Source organism: Somniosus microcephalus, chromosome 30, assembly GCF_052327205.1.
Source record: "Somniosus microcephalus isolate GS21.2 chromosome 30, FLI_Smic_1.0, whole genome shotgun sequence".
In the NCBI taxonomy this organism is placed as follows: Eukaryota; Metazoa; Chordata; class Chondrichthyes; order Squaliformes; family Somniosidae; genus Somniosus; species Somniosus microcephalus.
Genome location: NC_141016.1, coordinates 15,374,285 through 15,393,634, shown reverse-complemented (window position 1 = coordinate 15,393,634; position 19,350 = coordinate 15,374,285). Strand labels below are relative to the sequence as shown.

Below are 19,350 nucleotides of genomic sequence, written 5' to 3'. Positions count from 1 at the left end.
TAGGTTTTTCTGCTGCTGGGGGAGAGATCGCGAGTTGGGGTGGGTACATCGTGGCTTGGAGGGTCATAAGAAAGAGGAGCAGGTGTAGGGCGTACAGCCCCTCGAGCCTGCTCCGCCATTCAATAAGGTCACGGCTGATCTTCGACCTCAACACTTTCCCGCCCGATCCCCATATCCCTTTGTTCCCTAAAATCTATCGCTCTCTGCCTGGAGATCGTGGGGGCTCGGAGAGAGATCGAGGTTGGCGGGGTGATTCAATCATGGGGTGGGGTGGGGGGTGGAAAGCAGGTTTGCTTGGGGGAGCCAGGAGGAAGCACTCCTGCTCCTCCTGGCCCACAAGCAGTGCTGGGAAAGCACTTGCCTTTGCCACACGCCAGTCCTCGTCTCCCTTTAGCTGCCGGGTTTCCCGAGCCCTGGGAAACCCGGCCGGCCATTGTTAAAGGTGGAAGAGATATAAAATCTGAGGCACGCAGCCTCATTAAAATATTTAAATGAGTAACCCGCCTCCTGGTATTAAATTGAAAGAAGTACAAGTAAATCGCTGTTTCACCTGGAAGGAGTGTTTGGGGCCCTGGACGGTGAGGGGGGTGAAAGGGCAGGAGTCAATCACCCCCAACACCCCCTCCCCTGCCCACGGCACCTGCCCTTTCACCTCCTCCCTTCCCACTGTCCAGGGCCCCAAACATTCCTTCCAGGTGAAATAGCTATTTACTTGTTTCAAATTAACATAGTGTATTCGCTGCTCACGATGTGGTCTTCTCTACATTGGAGAGACCAAACACAGATTGAATTATTGTTTTGCTGAACGCCTCTGTTCAGTTCGCAAGCGTGACCCTGAGCTTCCGGTCGCCTGTCACTTTAATTCCCTGCCCCTCTCCCACTCTGACCTCTCTGTCCTCATCTTTCAATTAGGCACTTCTGGACTCAACATCGAATTCAACAATTTCAGACCATAACCTCTGCCTCTATTTTCTTTAACAGCAGGTGCTGGTAGTGGTTCTGCTGTTGCCACTTGCACCTCCTCTAGACCCATCTTTTGTTTCTTTACTTGTCCCATTACCAAAGATGCTGCCTCGCACCATCATCCCTTTTGTCATTTAATCTCTCCTGCCTTCCACCCTATCACAGACATTTCCTTTTTGTTCTTTCCTCCTTCCCCCCCGCCCCCCCCCTTCCCTACCACTGTACTTGCTTAAAATCTGTTACGTCTCGGAACTGTTTCCAGTTCTGACGAAAGATCACCGACCTGAAACGTTAACTCTGTTTCTCTCTCCACAGATGCTGCCTGACCTGCTGAGTATTTCCACCATTTTCTGTTTATATTTCAGAATTCCAGCATCCGCAGTACTTTGCCTAAGTAGTTTTGAAGTGTAGTCGCTGTTGTAATGTAGGAAACGCGGCAGCCAATTTGCGCACAGCAAGCTCCCACAAACAGCAATGTGATAATGACCAGACAATCTGTTTTAGTGATGTTGATTGAGGGATAAATATTGGCCTCAGGACACCGGGGGGAGAACTCCCCTGCTCTTCTTCGAAATAGTGCCGTGGGATCTTTTACGTCCACTTGAGAGAGCAGACAGGGCCTCGGTTCAACGTCTCATCCAAAAGACGGCACCTTTGACAGTGCAGCACTCCCTCAGCACTGCACTGGAGTGTCAGCCTACATTATGTGCTCAAGTCTCTGGAGTGGGACTTGAACCCACAACCTTCTGACTCAGTGTGGTTTTTACATTTAGTGAGGATATCTGAGTATCTGCACCATTTGGTTTCCAGTTCTTTCTCATTTGCCAATGTCTTTCAGTTTCTCCCTGAATATTGTTGTTTCAATCTTGTGTGTTGAGTTTAATGGCCCTTTGTCTCTCTGTCTCTCTCTCTTTCAGGTGTTACTCCTCTGTGGGACGTGTTGGTGGGATGCAGCTCATTTCGCTGAATCACCAGTGCCTGAAGAAGGGGAAAGGAGTTGTTGAACATGAGATCATGCACTCGCTGGGCTTCTGGCATGAGCATGTGAGGAGCGACCGAGACAAATACATCAAGATTGAGTGGAAGAACGTGTGGCCTGGTAACGTGTTTCCTTCCCTTTCATTTCTTGGCCCCCCGAATGTGTTCGGATAATCCCCCTGCCGGCAGACTGAACGCTAAGCCAGGCTAAGGGAGCCTCAGTGATGCCTTTGGGCCCTGCAAAGTGTTTACAGCACAGAAACACAACATTCAGCTGAACGGGTCCATGCCGGTGTTTATGCTCCACACAAGCTTCCTCCTACACCACCTTCTTCTAACCCCATCAACATATCCTTCTATTCCTTTCTCCCTCATGTGCTTATCCAGCCTCCCCTTAAATGCATCAATACTGTTCGCCTCAACCACTCCCTGTGGTAACGAGTTCCACAGTCTCACCACTCTCTGGGCAAAGAAGTTTCTCCTGAATTCCTATTGGATTTATTAGTGACTATCTTATATTTATGGCCCCTAGAATGGTAGCATAGTGGTTATGTTACTGGACTAGTAATCCAGAGGCCTGGACTAATGATCCAGAGACAGGCGTGCAAATCCCACCACGGCAGCTGGGGAATTTAAATTCAGTTAATTAGATAAATCTGGAATAAAAAGCTAGTGTCAGTAATGGTGACCATGAAACTATCGGATTGTCGTAAAAACCCATCTGGTTCACTAATGTCCTTTAGGGAAGGAAATCTGCCGCCCTTACCCGGTCTGGCCTATATATGACTCCAGGCCCACAGCAATGTGGTTGACTCTTAACAACCCTCTGAAATGGCCTCGCAAGCCACTCAGTTAAGGGCAGTTAGGAATGGGCAATAAATGCTGGCCTTGCCAGCGACGCCCACATCCCGTGAATGAATTTTAAAAAAAAGTTTGGGTCTCACTCGCAAGTGGAAACATCTTCTCTACGTCTACCCTATAAAACCCTTCAAGACCTCAATCAGGTCACCCCCTCAGTCTTCTCTTTTCTAGAAGGCACACTTAAAGAGTAGAAGATCTGCTCCAGGGAGTGTGAGATGTGTTCACCAGTCTCTCTTTCGAGGTGCAGCCGAAGGAGGGAGGAGCAGATATCTGCTATCGGCTCCATTCCTCTAACGTTAAACCACTTTCAATGCACCACAGGATGCAGGCTTGACTCCCCCATTCTGCTTAGAGGTGTGAGTTGACGTTGACTGGAGAATGGGAATAGCTTTGGAAATAAAAGTGTGGAATCTCCCAGTGGAAAGTTGGAGCTCCAGGAACCGAAGTGGGTTTGCAATTTGACTTGCATTTTCTCCTGTTAGACTTGCTGTGCCTCTCCTCTGACCCCTCGCCCCAATTCAACTTGTTTTTCAGCTTAATAAGGGGTGACATTTTTCTCTTTTTTTATTAGTTCTCTGTTAGCTCTGCAGGGTGGATCAGAAACTTAGACCTTCCTTCTGCTTCTTGCATTCAAGTTAAAACGCGAAACAGTGTTTTGAATGTGCAATATTGGCCGTGCATTAGGCGTGTGAAACTGAGATGGATTCGAAACCTGGTGATGTGCCTCAATGAATCCGAGACTCAACGTTAACAGAGCAAAGCAAGGCTTTTATTAACTCAGAAAGTAATACACAGTGGAGAAGTGTCTCTCATCCAGAGATCTGCTGTACTGCCTGTGAGACACGCTGGGGCCTGCTTAAGTAGGGGCCAGGTATGGGCGGAGCCCTACACACAATATAATACAGGTAAGGAAATGAAACTGAAACTAAACTCCCCTGCTTGTCACAGTCACAATCAAACACAGAGAATACAGAGTGCCTGATGAATGGCATATTTCATCACACCTGGATTCAAGCTGAATTGCTTACTCAATATCGGTAGATCCTGCTACACAGGAGGAATGATTTTAAAGTTTATTCAAACTAATAAAGTGGGCCAAATTTACTGATGTGTTATGAAGGTGTCATATGGCTTGCAATGGAGTGGTTTTGTGTTTAATGCAGGACATCCTGATGTACAAAGAGATCTTTTGTAGTTCTAACTAGTGCCAATGGCCACCTGGCTTCTCTTTCAGGTTACGAACATAATTTCTTGAAGCAAAACACCAACAATCTCAAATCCAAATACGACTTTGGCTCCATCTTGCACTACAGCAGGTGAGTATGGTGGGGAGTTGCTATTGCAGTCTCTCTCTCCCTTTTTTATAGCCTTAGCTGGTGGGAGTAACCGAAGCCTGCAGAACATTCCTGAGGTTCACAACATATTCGCAAACTGCTTTGAAGCCCTGAGTTGAATTGCAGTCCAACAACTCATATTCTGCACATCATTTGGAATCTTTGCACCCTCTGTAAACCTGAGCTCATCCGAAACTCTGCTGCCCATCTCCTAACTCGCACCAAGTCCCGTTCACCCATCACCCGTGTGCTCGCTAATCTACATTGGCTCCTGGCCCAGCAACACCTCAATTTATTTAATTAAAAAAAATTCTCATCCTTGTTTTCAAATCCCTCCATGGCCTCGTCCCTCTCCCTATCTCTGTGACCTCCTCCAGTGCCACAACCTTCCGAGATCTCTGCACTCCTCCAATTCTGGCCTCTTGTGCATCCCCGATTTTAATCGCTCCACCATTGACGGCCGTGCCTTCAGCTGCCAAGGCCCTAAGCTCTGGAATTCACTCCCTAAACCTCTCCACCTCTCTCCTCCTTCAAAACGCTCCTTAAAACCTCCCTCTTTCTACCCTAATATCTCCTTGCGTGGCTCGGCCTCACATTTTGTCTGATAATCGCTCCTGTGAAGCGCCTTGGGACGTTTTACTACGTGAAAGGCGTTGTATCAATGCAAGCTGCTGTCGAGTTATTCAGGGTCACGACACCTGCCTTTAGTGTGCAATAAACTTCTTACCCAATTGTAGGTCTGCATTTTCCAAGAATGGACAGCCAACCCTGAGACCACTGATGGATACGGATGCTGTGATTGGCCAGCGAACCCGCCTGAGCGAGATGGACTTGCTGAAGGTCAACCGGCTCTACAACTGCACCGTGCACCTCAAAGACAAGGCGAATATGGCAAAACGTAAGGGTCTGAGGAGCCGGTGCTTTTCAGGCAACGCTTGACTCCTCTAACAGCTGACGCAAGTGGGTCTCGATCCGGTTCAACCCGCGTGAAAAGCACAACAGAAATTCCTCACCAATTTATGCTGGTCTGTGTCCGTGAGGAGAGCAGAATCGAACTCTGGTTCACTGACTTCCTCGGATTCCCTCCGCGCTGCTCCCGCTTACACTCATGGACCGCCAGGTGTCCTGTTTTTTCAGGGGCAGACACCTGACGTGGGTTGTCTGCTTTCCCCCCTTACTCTTTATTTGGGAGGAGGGGGGGGAAGAAAATCAAGTCTTTAAAATAAAAAAAAAACAATTGCTGGTAGTGATTTAGCTTCATAGAGTATAAACATAAATTGCTTTGAAAGTTCCTGGAAGCTTCCTGGTCTTCTAACAGTAGCAAAATACTGCGGATGCTGGAAATCTGAAATGACGACAGAAAATGATGGAAACACTCAGCAGGCCAGGCAACATCGAGGAGAGAGAAACAGAGTCAACGTTTCGGGTCGAATCCGTTTCTCTCTCCTCAATGCTGCCTGACCTGCTGAGTCTTTCCAGCATTTTCTGTTGTCATTTCAGCTTCCTAGTCTTTATGGGTGACGAGCATAGTTCTCAATGATTTTTTTAAAATGTGGGTAGCTGTAATGCAATCTTTCTGTGGGATTCAAAGTTACAGAACACAACCCAACTTGTACTGCTATGTTTGTTCTCATTTTGTTTATCCAAGACATTGCAGATTAAACGCTAATAAAAGGTTATTTGTGGAATGTATGGACGGTATGTACAATTACTCACTGGATCAGCAGGGGTGTTCCACAAGAAATGTTTTAATAGAAAAATTACTATGAAAACAAGAGCTTACACCATGCAACTACAAGTTGGGTGGGGGTTCTGTGACTTTGACTCCCAGGTATCGATTGTGTTACAACTTCCCGCACGAGAGAAGCTTTCAATCGTAGAATCAGAGAAACTTACGGCACAGAAGCCCACCGGCCGAAAAGAGCGATCCAGCCAAATCCCGCTTTCCAGCTCTTGGTCCCTAGCGCTGTAGGTTACAGCACCTCAAGTGCATATCCAAGTACTTTTTAAATGTGGTGAGGGTTTCTGCCTCTACCAGCCTCTCAGGCAGTGCGTTCCAGACCCCCGCCACCCTCTGGGTGAAAAAAGTTCTCCTTGAACTGTATAAAACACTAGTTAGGCCGCAGCTAGAGTACTGCGTGCAGTTCTGGTCACCACATTACAGGAAGGATGTGATTGCACTAGAGAGGGTGTAGAGGAGATTTATGAGAATGTTGCCTGGGCTGGAGAATTTTAGCTATGAGGAAAGATTGGCTAGGCTGGGGTTGTTTTCTCTGGAACAGAGGACGATTAGGGGAGATCTTATTGAGGTGTATAAAATGATGCGGGGCCTAGATCGAGTGGATAGGAAGGACCTATTTCCCTTAGCAGAAGGGTCAATAACCAGGGGGCATAGACTTAAAGTAATTGGTAGGGGATTTGAGGAGAAATATTTTCACCCAGAGGGTGGTGGGGGTCTGGAACTCACTGCCTGAAAGGGTGGTAGAGGCAGAAACCCTCATCACATTTAAAAAGTACTTGGATATGCACTTGAAGTGCCGTAACCTACAGGGCTACGGACCAAGAGCTGGAACGTGGGATTAGGCTGGACAGCTCTTTGTCGGTCGGCACGGACATGATGGGCCGAATGGCCTCCTTCTGTGTCGTAAAATTCTATGATGATTCAACTCCCTGTTAATCCTTCTACCAATTACTTTAAATCTATGCCCCCTGGTTCGGGAAATAGGTCCTTCCTATCCACTCTATCTCAGCCCCTCATAATTTTATACACCTCAAACCTCTCCTCAGCCTCCTCTGTTACAGAGAAAGCAGCACAATTCTAGATTCTGCTCATAATTTTATACACGATCATCAAGAACAATCTCCAGAATCTCTCAAACTAGTTCACGATAGCAGCCACAGGGACCTGAAACTCATTGTGTCTCACGGTGGTGAGGCTTGGAGATGTCCTGTAACCTAGCTGGGAAGGAGAGTGTCCATCTCGAGCGTAAACAGTGAACCCTTTATCTGTATGATACAGAATGACATTGTACAAGGAGAATGGTATGCAGATAGGATGGGTTCTTCCTATCTCGGTATTGGTACAGAGTGCTGCTTGTATACATCTCTGGATTGCAGCTACAGAGGTCTTTCTACAAAAGGAAGGTCGTGATCCCATAACAAACTTGGATACGCGAGCACAGTCAGTGGAAAAAATTGTATTGCTCTTGTGATTAAATGCCTTTGAAGAGGAACTCTCCTGATTTGGTATTTACTGTGAAATATCAGTTACATACCATCCTCTGGTTAAGCACATTCCCTTCTATTATACTGCATGCCCTTCACACAACAGCCTTGACTCACAACTTCCGGTCCATGTTGCATACGCTTTTTTTTCTGCGTATCAACAGAAGATTAAAAAAAAATTAATTTACCGGATGTGGGCGACGCTGGCAAAGCCAGCAGTTATTACCCATTCCCTAATTGCCCTTGAGAAGGCGGTGGTGAGCCGCTGCACTCCGTGTGGTGAAGGTACTCCCACAGTGACTTTGTTGCAGCGGTTTGGTATAACTGAATGTCTTACTCGGCCATTTCAGAGGGCCGTTAAAAATCAACCACATTGCTGTGGGTCGGGAGTCACACATCGGCCAGACTGGGTAAGGATGGCAGATTTCCTTCCCTAAAGGACATTAGTGAACCAGACGGTTTTTACGACATTTCCAGTAGCTACACAGTCACCGTTACTGATTCTAGCTTTTTTTAATTCCGGATTTATTTTAATTAACTGAATTTAAATTTCCAAGCTGCCATGGTGGGATTAGTCCAGGCCTCTGGGTTACTAGTCCAACAACATAACCACTGTGCTGCTGTTCCTGCTGGAGTCACTAACTCCGGGTACAATTGGCCATGGGGGTAGGGAAGAGGGTACTCTGGTCCACAGCGCTTCTCCTGATGGGAGAGCACGGCACTCCTAAGGGCAGGTCTTCCCTGCAGCAAGAGGGTGCCTTTTCCCTACTGGTTCCCCAACTAAAAGGCTAGCTGATTGCAGAACACACCAAGCATTCTGCTTCACTTTGAAGCCTCCGGGGTTGTTCTCCTTGGCGCAGAGAAGGTTGAGAGGAGATTTGATAGAGCTGTTCAAAATCATGAGGGGTCTGGACAGAGTAGAGATAGAGAGAATAACTGATCCCATTGGCAGAAGGGTCGCGAACCAGAGGACACAGATTTAAGATGATTGGCAAAAGAACCGGAGGTGACAGGAGGAAACATTATTTTCCGCAGGGAGTTGTTGTGATCGGGAATGCAATTGGGCGGTGGAAGCAGATTCAATAGTAACTTTCAAAAGGGAATTGGATAAATACTTGAAGGGGAAAAATGACAGGGCGATGGGGAAAGAGCGGGGGCGTGGGACTAATTGGGTAGCTCTACCAAAGAGCCGACACCGGCACGATGGGCCGAATGGCTTCCTCCTGTGGGGTGTCATTCTACGATTCATGGAACCTTGAGCCGCGGACATTTCAAAGGTACAAATCCCGACTTAAACTGTTCCGTTTCCCCTCCACCCAAAAAATCTTAGGTCTTCCATTGATGAAGGAAGATGGTTCCAGCCGCGAATCTGGAAGAGCCAAAGAGGCAGGGCGACTGAAACACCTCGCGGATATCTATCCTGGAACAGCGAGATCGCGAGTTCACACAGCAGCAGGTCTGGTGACGGCTTTGACTGGGAATGGGTCCACAGCAAACCAGACCATGACCGCGTCCCGGAGATTTCGCCAATGCTTTCTGGTACGCACCTGCTCGCCCGCTTCCTGGGTGAGCAAGTCTGCACCTGCCGCCTACGATGCCTCCGTCGTACCGCCATCTAAGGAGCACGCGCTCGAAGCTTCGAGGAAGCGGATGGATTTGCCTGCTGTGGCACGGGTCCATAAGGGACCGACTGAGACCGAGACCACTCGCTCCCTCCTGCACATGATATCTCCTGCACTGACCGCGCGGTCATTGACTCCGCGACCTACCGCTTGCCCCAGCGCACTCGTCGCACGCTTTACTGAGGAACCAGCGTCGCACCCACAAAGCCCGAAACCTGTTGGCCAGCTTGAACTCTTACCCACATCTCCCCCCGCCCTGAAACCTGCCAACCAGACTCGTGGGGCAGTGTTGTTCCCCACTGGCCCACTGGCCACAGGTCAGAAGGACCCTCGGTCCATCAGCTGGACTGATCTACCAGAGACACACACGCGCAGAACCAAAGCTATCCACCAATCTTTGGCATCAGTTGGGCATCTTCCCACTTTGACCAATGCTATCAACCCAAAACGACTGGCTCTTCCCCTGCAAAGTCCAGAAAGCCATCCACAAAGATTGCCAGTTGTTCCGCCAGTCACCCAGACAGAGATAACTATACCCATGAAAATACCCACTCCAGCCAGTCAGAATGAGGTGCCAACTATGCCGCAGCAATTCATAATCCCAGGCACAGGGGCCACAATGGCACCTGAGCCTCTTTCTACCCAGGTTGGGGAAACTGCTATCGTGCAGAACAGGACGGCTACACAGACCGAAGCAACAACTGTGGCCCCACACACACAAGGACTGGCCTCACTCCCGAAAACTTCTACCCTGGATAGTTGGAACAAGGCATTTAAATCATGTGATATGCTGGTGGTGACAACTATGCCTCCCCCTGCAGAGGCCCCGCTGCTGTTCACACTCCCTGCAGAGACCCCGCTGGTGTCCACACACCCTGCAGAAGCCCTGCTGGTGTCCACTCCCCTGGCAGAGGCCCTGCTGGTGTCCACTCCCCTGGCAGAGGCCCTGCTGGTGTCCACTCCCCCTGCAGAGGCCCTGCTGGTGTCCACTCCCCCTGCAGAGGCCCCGCTGGTGTCCACACTCCCTGCAGAGGCCCCGCTGGTGTCCACACTCCCTGCAGAGACCCCGGTGGTGTCCACTCCCCCTGCAGAGGCCCCACTGGTGTCCACTCCCCCTGCAGAGACCCTGCTGGTGTCCACACTCCCTGCAGAGACCCTGCTGGTGTCCACACTCCCTGCAGAGGCCCTGCTGGTGTCCACACTCCCTGCAGAGGCCCTGCTGGTGTCCACACTCCCTGAAGAGGCCCTGCTGGTGTCCACACTCCCTGCAGAGACCCTGCTGGTGTCCACACCCGCTGCAGAGACACCGCTGGTGTCCACTCCCCCTGCACAGACCCTGCTGGTGTCCACTCCCCTTGCAGAGGCACTGCTGGTGTCCACACTCCCTGCACAGACCTCGCTGGTGTCTACACTCCCTGCACAGACTCTGCTGGTGTGCACTCCCCTTGCAGAGACCCTGCTGGTGTCCACTCCCCCTGCAGAGACCCTGCTGGTGTCCACTCCCCCTGCAGAGACCCCGCTGGTGTCCACTCCCCCTGCAGAGGCCCTGCTGGTGTCCACTCCCCCTGCAGAGACCCCGCTGGTGTCCACTCCCCCTGCACAGACCCCGCTGGTGTCCACTCCCCCTGCACAGACCCCGCTGGTGTCCACTCCCCCTGCACAGACCCCGCTGGTGTCCACGCTCCCTGCACAGACCCCGCTGGTGTCCACTCCCCCTGCACAGACCCCGCTGGTGTCCACTCCCCCTGCACAGACCCCGCTGGTGTCCACCCCTCCTGCACAGACCCCGCTGGTGTCCACTCCCCCTGCAGAGACCCCGCTGGTGTCCACTCCCCCTGCACAGACCCCGCTGGTGTCCACTCCCCCTGCACAGACCCTGCTGGTGTCCACTCCCCTTGCAGAAGCCCTGCTGGTGTCCACACTCCCTGCAGAGGACCTGCTGGTGTCCACACTCCCTGCACAGACCCCACTGGTGTCCACACTCCCTGCACAGACCCCGCTGGTGTCCACTCCCCCTGCACAGACCCCGCTGGTGTCCACTCCGCCTGCTCAGACGCCGCTGGTGTCCACTCCCCCTGCACAGACCCCGCTGGTGTCCACGCCCCCTGCACAGACCCCGCTGGTGTCCACTCCCCCTGCACAGACCCCGCTGGTGTCCACTCCCGCTGCACAGACCCCGCTGGTGTCCACTCCCCCTGCACAGACCCTGCTGGTGTCCACTCCCCTTGCAGAGGCCCTGCTGGTGTCCACACTCCCTGCACAGACCCCGCTGGTGTCCACACTCCTTGCACAGAACCCGCTGGTGTCCACACTCCCTGCAGAGGCCCTGCTGGTGTCCACTCCCCCTGCACAGACCCCGCTGGCGTCCACTCCCCCTGCACAGACCCCGCTGGCGTCCACTCCCCCTGCACAGACCCCGCTGGCATCCACTCCCCCTGCACAGACCCCGCTGGCGTCCACTCCCCCTGCACAGACCCCGCTGGCGTCCACTCCCCCTGCACAGACCCCGCTGGCGTCCACTCCCCCTGCACAGACCCCGCTGGCGTCCACTCCCCCTGCACAGACCCCGCTGGCGTCCACTCCCCCTGCACAGACCCCGCTGGCGTCCACTCCCACTGCACAGACCCCGCTGGCGTCCACTCCCCCTGCACAGACCCCGCTGGCGTCCACTCCCCCTGCACAGACCCCGCTGGCGTCCACTCCCCCTGCACAGACCCCGCTGGCGTCCACTCCCCTTGCACAGACCCCGCTGGCGTCCACTCCCCCTGCACAGACCCCGCTGGCGTCCACTCCCCCTGCACAGACCCCGCTGGCGTCCACTCCCCCTGCACAGACCCCGCTGGCGTCCACTCCCCCTGCAGAGGCCCCGCTGGCGTCCACTCCCCCTGCAGAGGCCCCGCTGGCGTCCACTCCCCCTGCAGAGGCCCCGCTGGCGTCCACTCCCCCTGCAGAGACCCCGCTGGCGTCCAGTCCCCCTGCACAGACCCCGCTGGCATCTGCACTCCCTGCAGAGGCCCCACTGGTGTCCAGTCCCCCTGCAGAGGCCCTGCTGGTGTCCACTCCCCCTGCACAGACCCTGCTGGTGTCCACACACCCTACACAGACCCTGCTGGTGTCCACACTCCCTGCAGAGACCCTGCTGATGTCCAATTCAACTGCAGAGGCCCTGCTGGTGTCCACTCTCCCTGCACAGACCCCGCTGGTGTCCACTCTCCCTGCACAGACCCCGCTGGTGCCCGCACTCCCTGCAGAGACCCCGCTGGTGTCCGCACTCCCTGCAGAGGCCCCGCTGGTGTCCAGTCCCCCTGCAGAGACCCTGCTGGCGACCACCCTATCCCTAACAGTGCCTCCCCCTGCAGAGATCCTCCAGTCAACCCATTCTCTGCCAATGTTGGTCACCAGTGCCATCGCCACTCGTTCAATTATTTCATCAGCGACTTTGGCCAAATTGCATAGTGCTGTGGAGAGCAACCTCTTGTATGAGGCGAATATGATTTCTCCCAGTCAGTCAGTGATGATTGACGAACCTTCTGTGGAACTGCTCTGTGACTTTGAGCATGGTTTGTGTGACTGGGAACAGTGCACAACAGATGACTTTGACTGGCTGCTCCATCGCTTCCAAACCTTCTCCCGGGAAACTGGACCAAAAGGAGACCATACAAAAGGCCAGTGTAAAGACCGAGGAGGTAAGGAGAAACTGTACCAGTCTGAGGCATTTGTGAGATTGGAATGAGGGAAGGAAAGGACAGTTTAGGACTTTGGGCTCACTTTCCACGATGGCTAGGGGAAAGAGCCAATGACAAAAAGAAAAACGCTGAGTATATAAATCTGAAATAAGGCTCATTAACATCTGTAAAGACAGAAGACGGGTTAATATTTCAGGTGTGGTATTGTTAATATTCCTACAATTATGTAGGGCCTTGGTGAGACCACACCTGGAGTACTGTGTACAGTTTTGGTCTCCCTACTAAGGATACACTCGCCTTGGATGGTTCACTGGACTGATTGCTGGGATGGGGGGATTGTCCTATGAGGAGAGATTGAGTAGACTAGGCCTATATTCTCTAGAGTTTAGAAGAATGAGAGGTGATCTCATTGAAACATATAAAATTCTGAAGAGGCTTGACAGGGTAGATGCAGGGAGGATGTCTCCCCTGGCTGGGGAGTTTAGACCAGGGGTCACAGTCTCAGAATAAGGGGTCGGCCATTTAGGACTGAGAGGAGGAGAAATTTCTTCACTCAGAGGGTGGTGAATCTTTGTAATTCTCTACCGAGGGCTGTGGAGGCTCAGTCGTTGAGTATATTCAAGACAGAGATCGATAGATTTTTGGATACTGAGGGAATCACGGGATATGGGGATAGTGCGGGAAGGTGGAGTTGAGGCCAAAGATCAGCCATGATTTTACTGAATGGTGGAGCAGGCTCGAAGGGCCGAATGGCCTCCTCCTGCTCCTATTTTTTATGTTCTTATGACTGTATTCTTCTTCAGAACTCAATTGATCGAGTTGTCGATAGTTAGGCTGAGGGCAGTTTGGATACTTGCGTACAGCAGTGTATCAGAACCACTAGGGAAAATGCAATATGGATTCACTAGTTTGATACCAGGAATGAAAGGCTTTAGTTATGATGAGAGGCGTGGGATGTATTTGCTGGAAAGTTAGGGGAATCTATTAAGAGGGTTTAAAGTGTTCAAGAGTATACATTTAGTATTATTACTAAGAACTTTAAAGGGGGAAGATTGAAGAATTGGATAAAGGGTCTGTATACCAAACACATTTTTGCTTCAGCGAGTCTGTGTATTTCTGACATTTCCGATTTTGATTTTTGATGGATGCAGTGGTCAGATGGTTGGTCTGATAACCTTGGTGTTTTACAGGGCGTTACCTGTACCTCGAAGCTTCGTATCCTCGGCAGAGTGGGGAGCAGGCAACACTCAGCAGCCCTCTGCTGAGAGGACGCAAGTGTCTGTCGTTTTGGTACAATATGTATGGGAAACATATGGGTGAGTTGTGAAGGACCCGGACACCAGATTCAGACCTACCTGTGGTGAGAATTCACTCATCAATTCACAGAGAGTACATGATTTCATCTCCTTACCAAAAAAAGGTGACATGAAGAAAACTGCCATTTGTAACTCAGTGACAAAGGGGTTATACTTTGGTGATGGGCAGATGTGCGGTTCTAAGCAGAGGAGAGAGATTGAGAGGTGGTCTGTCTGGTCTGTGTGTGGTGTGTGTGTGTCTGGTGTCTGGGGTGCGTGTGTGTGTGTGTGACTGTCTGGGGTGCGTGTGTGTGTGACTGTCTGGTGTGTGTCTGTGTGTGGTGTGGGTGTGTGTGACTGTCTGTCTGTGATGTGTGTGTCTCTGTCTGTCTGGGGTGTGTGTGTGACAGTCTGGTTTCTGTCTGTCTGTCTGTGGTGTGTGTCTGTGTGCCTGTGGTGTGTGTATCTCTGTCTGTCTGTGGTGTGTCTCTGTCTGTCTGTGGTGTGTGTCTGTCTGTGGTGTGTGTGTGTGTGTCTATGTCTGTCTGTGGTGTGTCTCTGTCTGTCGTGTGTGTGTGTGTGTCTGTCTGTGGTGTGTCTCGTCTGTCTGTCTGTGGCATGTGTGTGTCTGTCTGTGGTGTGTGTGTCTGTCTGTCTGTGGTGTGTGTGTGTCTGTCTGTTGTGTGTGTGTGTGTCTGTCTGTGGTGTGTGTGTGTCTGTCTGTGGTGTGTGTGTGTGTCTGTCTGTGGTGTGTGTGTGTGTGTCTGTCTGTGGTGTGTGTGTGTGTGTCTGTCTGTGGTGTGTGTGTGTCTGTCTGTGGTGTGTGTCTGTCTGTCTGTCTGGTGTGTGTCTCTGTCTGTCTGTGGTGTGTGTGTCTCTGTCTGTGGTGTGTGTGTGTGTGTCTATGTCTGTGGTGTATCTCTGTCTGTCTGTGGTGCTGATGTGAGATGGGCACTGGATAGGGTGAAGTGTGTGGTAGTGTGTATGAAGGTTAACATGTGGGGAGCAGGCATTCCTGGCTTTGATTAACGTTGCTCCTTCAATGTGAATCAGGATGGGACTGAAAACCAGGAAAGATCACTTTCCTTCTTAAGGCAAATAGATTGGCTGGTCGCTGACTGGCGGGAAAGCTGCAATGCAATCCAAGATTTGCTTTAGGTACTCTCTATCCTACTGCAAATGGGGCTGTCTTAATGGGATCCTTTTTTTTATCAGGGACACCACAGGGGGTTTCTTATGGTTAAAAACCAGCTGCACGGAAGACCTGATGACAGAGTCCAAATCCGTTTTCTTGCAGGCTCCTTAAATGTGTACCTGAAATACGGGGGCTCCCCTCACTGGCACAAGCTGTGGTCTGTCACTGGAAACCAAGGCCGAAAGTGGCTAAACGCTGAGATTGACCTTTTCACTAACAGGGAGACGTATCGAGTAAGTCAGACTTTGATTTGGTGCTGCGTTGAACGGGAAGGCTCGGTGTGCAAGCTCCTGAAGATAGAATCCCATCAACGTTAAACGTCAACTCTTGGGGTGCGGTTAAACTGTCCCGTCTGCTCTGTTGTTTTTATTGTGTTAGCGCCATCGTGGAGGGCCGTGCCCTGGTGACGTGGATGCAATGAAAGTCTGATCCGGGACTTCAGTGCATCCTGAGGTATCCATTCGCAGTGTGTGCTAATGTCCCCTCCCTATCTCTGTAATCTGCTCCAGCCCTACGACCCTCCGAGACCTCTGCGCCTCTCCTTCAGCATCCCTGATTTTAATCGCTCCAGCATTGGCGGCCGTGCCTCCATCGTCGCTGGGTCAAAACCCTGGAACTCCCTCCCTAACAGCGCTGTGGGAGCACCTTCACCACACAGACTGCAGTGGTTCAAGAAGGCGGCTCGCCGCCACCTTCTCAGGGGCAATTAGGGATGGGTAGTAAATGCCAGCGACGGCCCACATCCCGTGAATGGAAAAAGAAGCAATAGATTGGATAGGGGCATCAAGGGAAAGGGGATGAAAGGATTTGGGAGCAGGGCGGGTAAACGAATTGGACTATGTCTCATGTGGAGGGTAAATGCTGACACTGAAATAACAACAGAAAACGCTGGAAAAACTCAGCAGGCCAGGCAGCATCCGTGGAGAGAGAAACAGAGTTCAGGGGCTGGATTTTCATTGAGGCGGCGGGTAGGAGGCGGGACTACAACTTTTGGGGTTGTAGTCCCGCCTCCATCGAGTTGTGGCCAACCCACGCAATTTTCCCTTAATTGATCTTGTTGAGCCTGCCCAGCGGGCTCAGCAGGCCAATTAAGGGCCACCTGGCAACAGGTGACATCACAGATTGACATTTCATCTGTCAAGACCTTTTGACAGGTGAAATATCAGTGTTTGACAGCTGTTTGAAGCTGTCAAACACCGACAATCTGTACTCCACGTTAATTCCTTCTCTCCGGAACAGAAGCAGAGGCTGCAGATTTTGACAGCTCGCAGCCATTCTGCTTTCTGTGCCGGTGAGATGAGGGACTCCCGAGACCTGAAGGAAGGAAGGCTGTAAAGGTAAGTAAAGGTTAGTAGAACTTCTTTAAACACTTTACACACACCAAACACACTTACCTCTGCACTCATGCACCCATCACTCACCTGAACACTGGACATCTTGACCCCTCCAAGCCCTTCATCCCGATGGCCCACCTCGCTAACTTGGCGCGGTTTGGAGCCGTCGGGAATCCCACACTTCAACATTAAAAATAGGGATTAGGCTAAAAACTACCTGTTAACAGGCAGTTAATTGGCACTAATCCCCTTCCCGCCTCGGGGAGGCGGCTCCCAGTGCGGGGCGGGTACCCGCCTCCTTTGAAACTGGCATGGGGGTGGGATGGGTTTGTGCCCCCCGATTTCAGGATTTTAAACCCCCACACGCCTTCCCAAAGACGAAAGGGTCTTCGACCTGAAACGTTAACTCTGTTTCTCTCTCCACGGATGTTGCCTGGCCTGCTGAGCGTTTCCAGCGTTTTCTGTTGTTATTTCAGATTTCCAGCATCCGCAGTATTTTGCTATTGTATCAATGCTGACACGGTCTGGTTGGGCCGAATGGCCTGATTCCCTGTTGTACGGTCCAAGCGTTTCCCTGTTCATTCTTCAGCCGGGCTGAGCAGCTGCTGGGAGAAGCCGGCAGCATCGGTTGCCCGGCGATTGGCACTTTACTGACGCCCCTTTTGTCTCCCCAGGTGATTATTGAAGGGGTTCTGGGACTGAACTACCTGAGCGACGCTGCAATCGATGACGTGCAGATCTACAGGCGTCGCTGCGCTGCCGGCAGGAAGCATCGCAATCCGCCCTGCAACCGGCGCCCGAAGAAAAGGAACAAACCTCACTTGGGTTAGAGAGTTGTGACTGGAAATTCCTCTTTTTTTTTAATGAAACGCTGATGGTCCAACGTGCGGGCAGTGTTCATGGACTGGCATTCCACACACTAACCTGGAACAGCGGAATGTGCTTGTACTCGGAAGAGGAGCCCATCTCTCTGGGCTGCACAACACACCACCTTCTGACAGATGGGAGCTCTTTTTTTGACACCTGGCTCCCTTCCCAAGGCCAGTACTCCAGCCTCCGCTGCTATGTATTCAGGGTCAGATGCAATAAATGCTTGGCATTTGTTTTATTTTATTTGTGCAGATTTGCTGTTTCTCCCCACCCGCCACCCAGTTCACAAGCTGGGATTTGAACACCTTCGATCCCGCTGTCCCCCTGTACGTTGGCAATAAAGAAAGGTCTGGCATTTCTGTCGCGCCTTCAGGACGTCCCAAAGCGCTTCACAGCCAATGAAGGACTTTTGAAGTGCAGTCACTGTTGTGATGTAGCAAACGCGGCAGCCAGTTTGTGCATAGCAAGCTCCCACAATCAGTTCTTAGCGATGTTGATTGAGGGATAAATATTGTGGAGACCATCATGCATCCTGATTTTTTTTTTTGTTGGTCAAGCTGTCTTCATTACAGGGGGCACGGATTTAAAGTAATTGGGGGAAGGTTTAGAGGGGATTTGAGGAGAAATTTCTTCACCCAGAGGGTTGTGGGGGTCTGGAACTCACTGCCTGAAAGGGTGGTAGAGGCAGGAACCCGAACCACATTAAAAAAGTACTTGGATGTGCACTTGGGATGCTGTAACCTGCAGGGCTACGGACCAAGAGCTGGGAAGTGGGATTAGGCTGGATAGCTCTTTGTTGGCCGGCGCGGACACGATGGGCCGAAATGGCCTCCTTCCGTGCTGTAACTTTCTATGATTCTACTACCAGGAAATTGAGGCTTTCAAAGCCATTATTTTCATCTTTAAAACAAGTATCAAAAGTCCAATATCCTTTAGTGCCATTTCCAACAGGAGTCAGTGTTAGTGATCAAGATTGAGAATATACTTACTTAATTCCTAAGTTAACCAGTATATTTGCACCAAACGGCATAAAATGTCCGACAGCCTTAAACATAATCCATGGTAAATCTGGGCGTAAGGTTATGTTTCAGCACTAGGCTGCGCCTTCCTCCTGTAAAGGTTTTCATGGGGTGGGAGGTTCTGCAATACATTGAAATGAAACTCAGTCCGAGTTGGTACTCGGTGGAATCTGGAATCCAGACCCATCTACCCTCACCGCTCCCGATCTCTGTAACCTCCTCCAGCCCTACGGCCCTCCGAGATCTCTGCGCTCCTCCAATTCTGGCCTCTTGTGCATCCCCGGTTTTAATCGCTCCACCATTGGCAGCCGTGCCTTCAGCTGCCAAGGCCCTAAGCTCTGGAATTCCCTCCCTAAACTCTCCGCCTTTCTTTTCTCCTTTAAGACGCTCCTTAAAACCTACCTCTTTGACCAACCTGCCCTAATATCTCCTTATGTGGCTCGGTGTCAAATTTTGTTTGATAACGCTCCTGTGAAACACCTTGGGACGTTTTACTACGTTAAAGGCACTATATAAATACAAGTTGTTGCTAATTGGGGATTTCAGGTTACAGGGCACTCGCTGTTCTCTTAGTCCCGACTCCCTCCAGGCCCTGCCTAATCCGGCACACTCACTTATCGCAAAATAATTACAGAAAAGTAAGACCATTTATTCCACCTCCAGAGGCACCCGACACTCCTCCAATTGTTTCTTAAAGAATTCCAGGATTTTTGCCTTCACCACTCTGTCCAGAATCCCTTCCAAGTGTTGGTCGTTCTTTTGTGAGTGGAAAAACTTCCTGATATCAGACCTAAAGTTACCTTTTCTGAGATTGAACCCATGTTCCCTTGTCCTACTCCCACAATTTAATTGAAAGTAATATTCCTGGTTTACATGTTCCATACCATTTACTATCTTGTATATCTGTAAGGTCAACTCTTGGACACCTCCCCTTCCAGGCTGAGAATCCCAAATTTCTCCAGCCTTTC

General features: G+C 51.1%; 1 protein-coding gene across 3 annotated transcripts in view; it reads left to right on the top strand.

Moving 5' to 3' along the window:
• Positions 1-17,601, top strand: part of LOC147097935 (uncharacterized) — a 29,709-nt gene extending 12,108 nt beyond the window's left edge. For 2 of the 3 annotated variants that reach the window (XM_085971022.1, XM_085971024.1), the window contains 7 exons: positions 1,881-2,062; positions 4,037-4,118; positions 4,874-5,034; positions 8,692-12,669; positions 13,860-13,985; positions 15,262-15,392; positions 17,168-17,601. In XM_085971022.1, coding sequence (XP_085827148.1) covers positions 1,881-2,062; positions 4,037-4,118; positions 4,874-5,034; positions 8,692-12,669; positions 13,860-13,985; positions 15,262-15,392; positions 17,168-17,323 — 4,816 coding nt within the window. In that variant the 3' untranslated portion in view covers positions 17,324-17,601. The remainder of the gene's footprint in view (positions 1-1,880; positions 2,063-4,036; positions 4,119-4,873; positions 5,035-8,691; positions 12,670-13,859; positions 13,986-15,261; positions 15,393-17,167) is intronic. The other variant, XM_085971023.1, reaches the window with a different exon arrangement.
• The last annotated feature ends 1,749 nt before the right edge of the window (positions 17,602-19,350 follow it).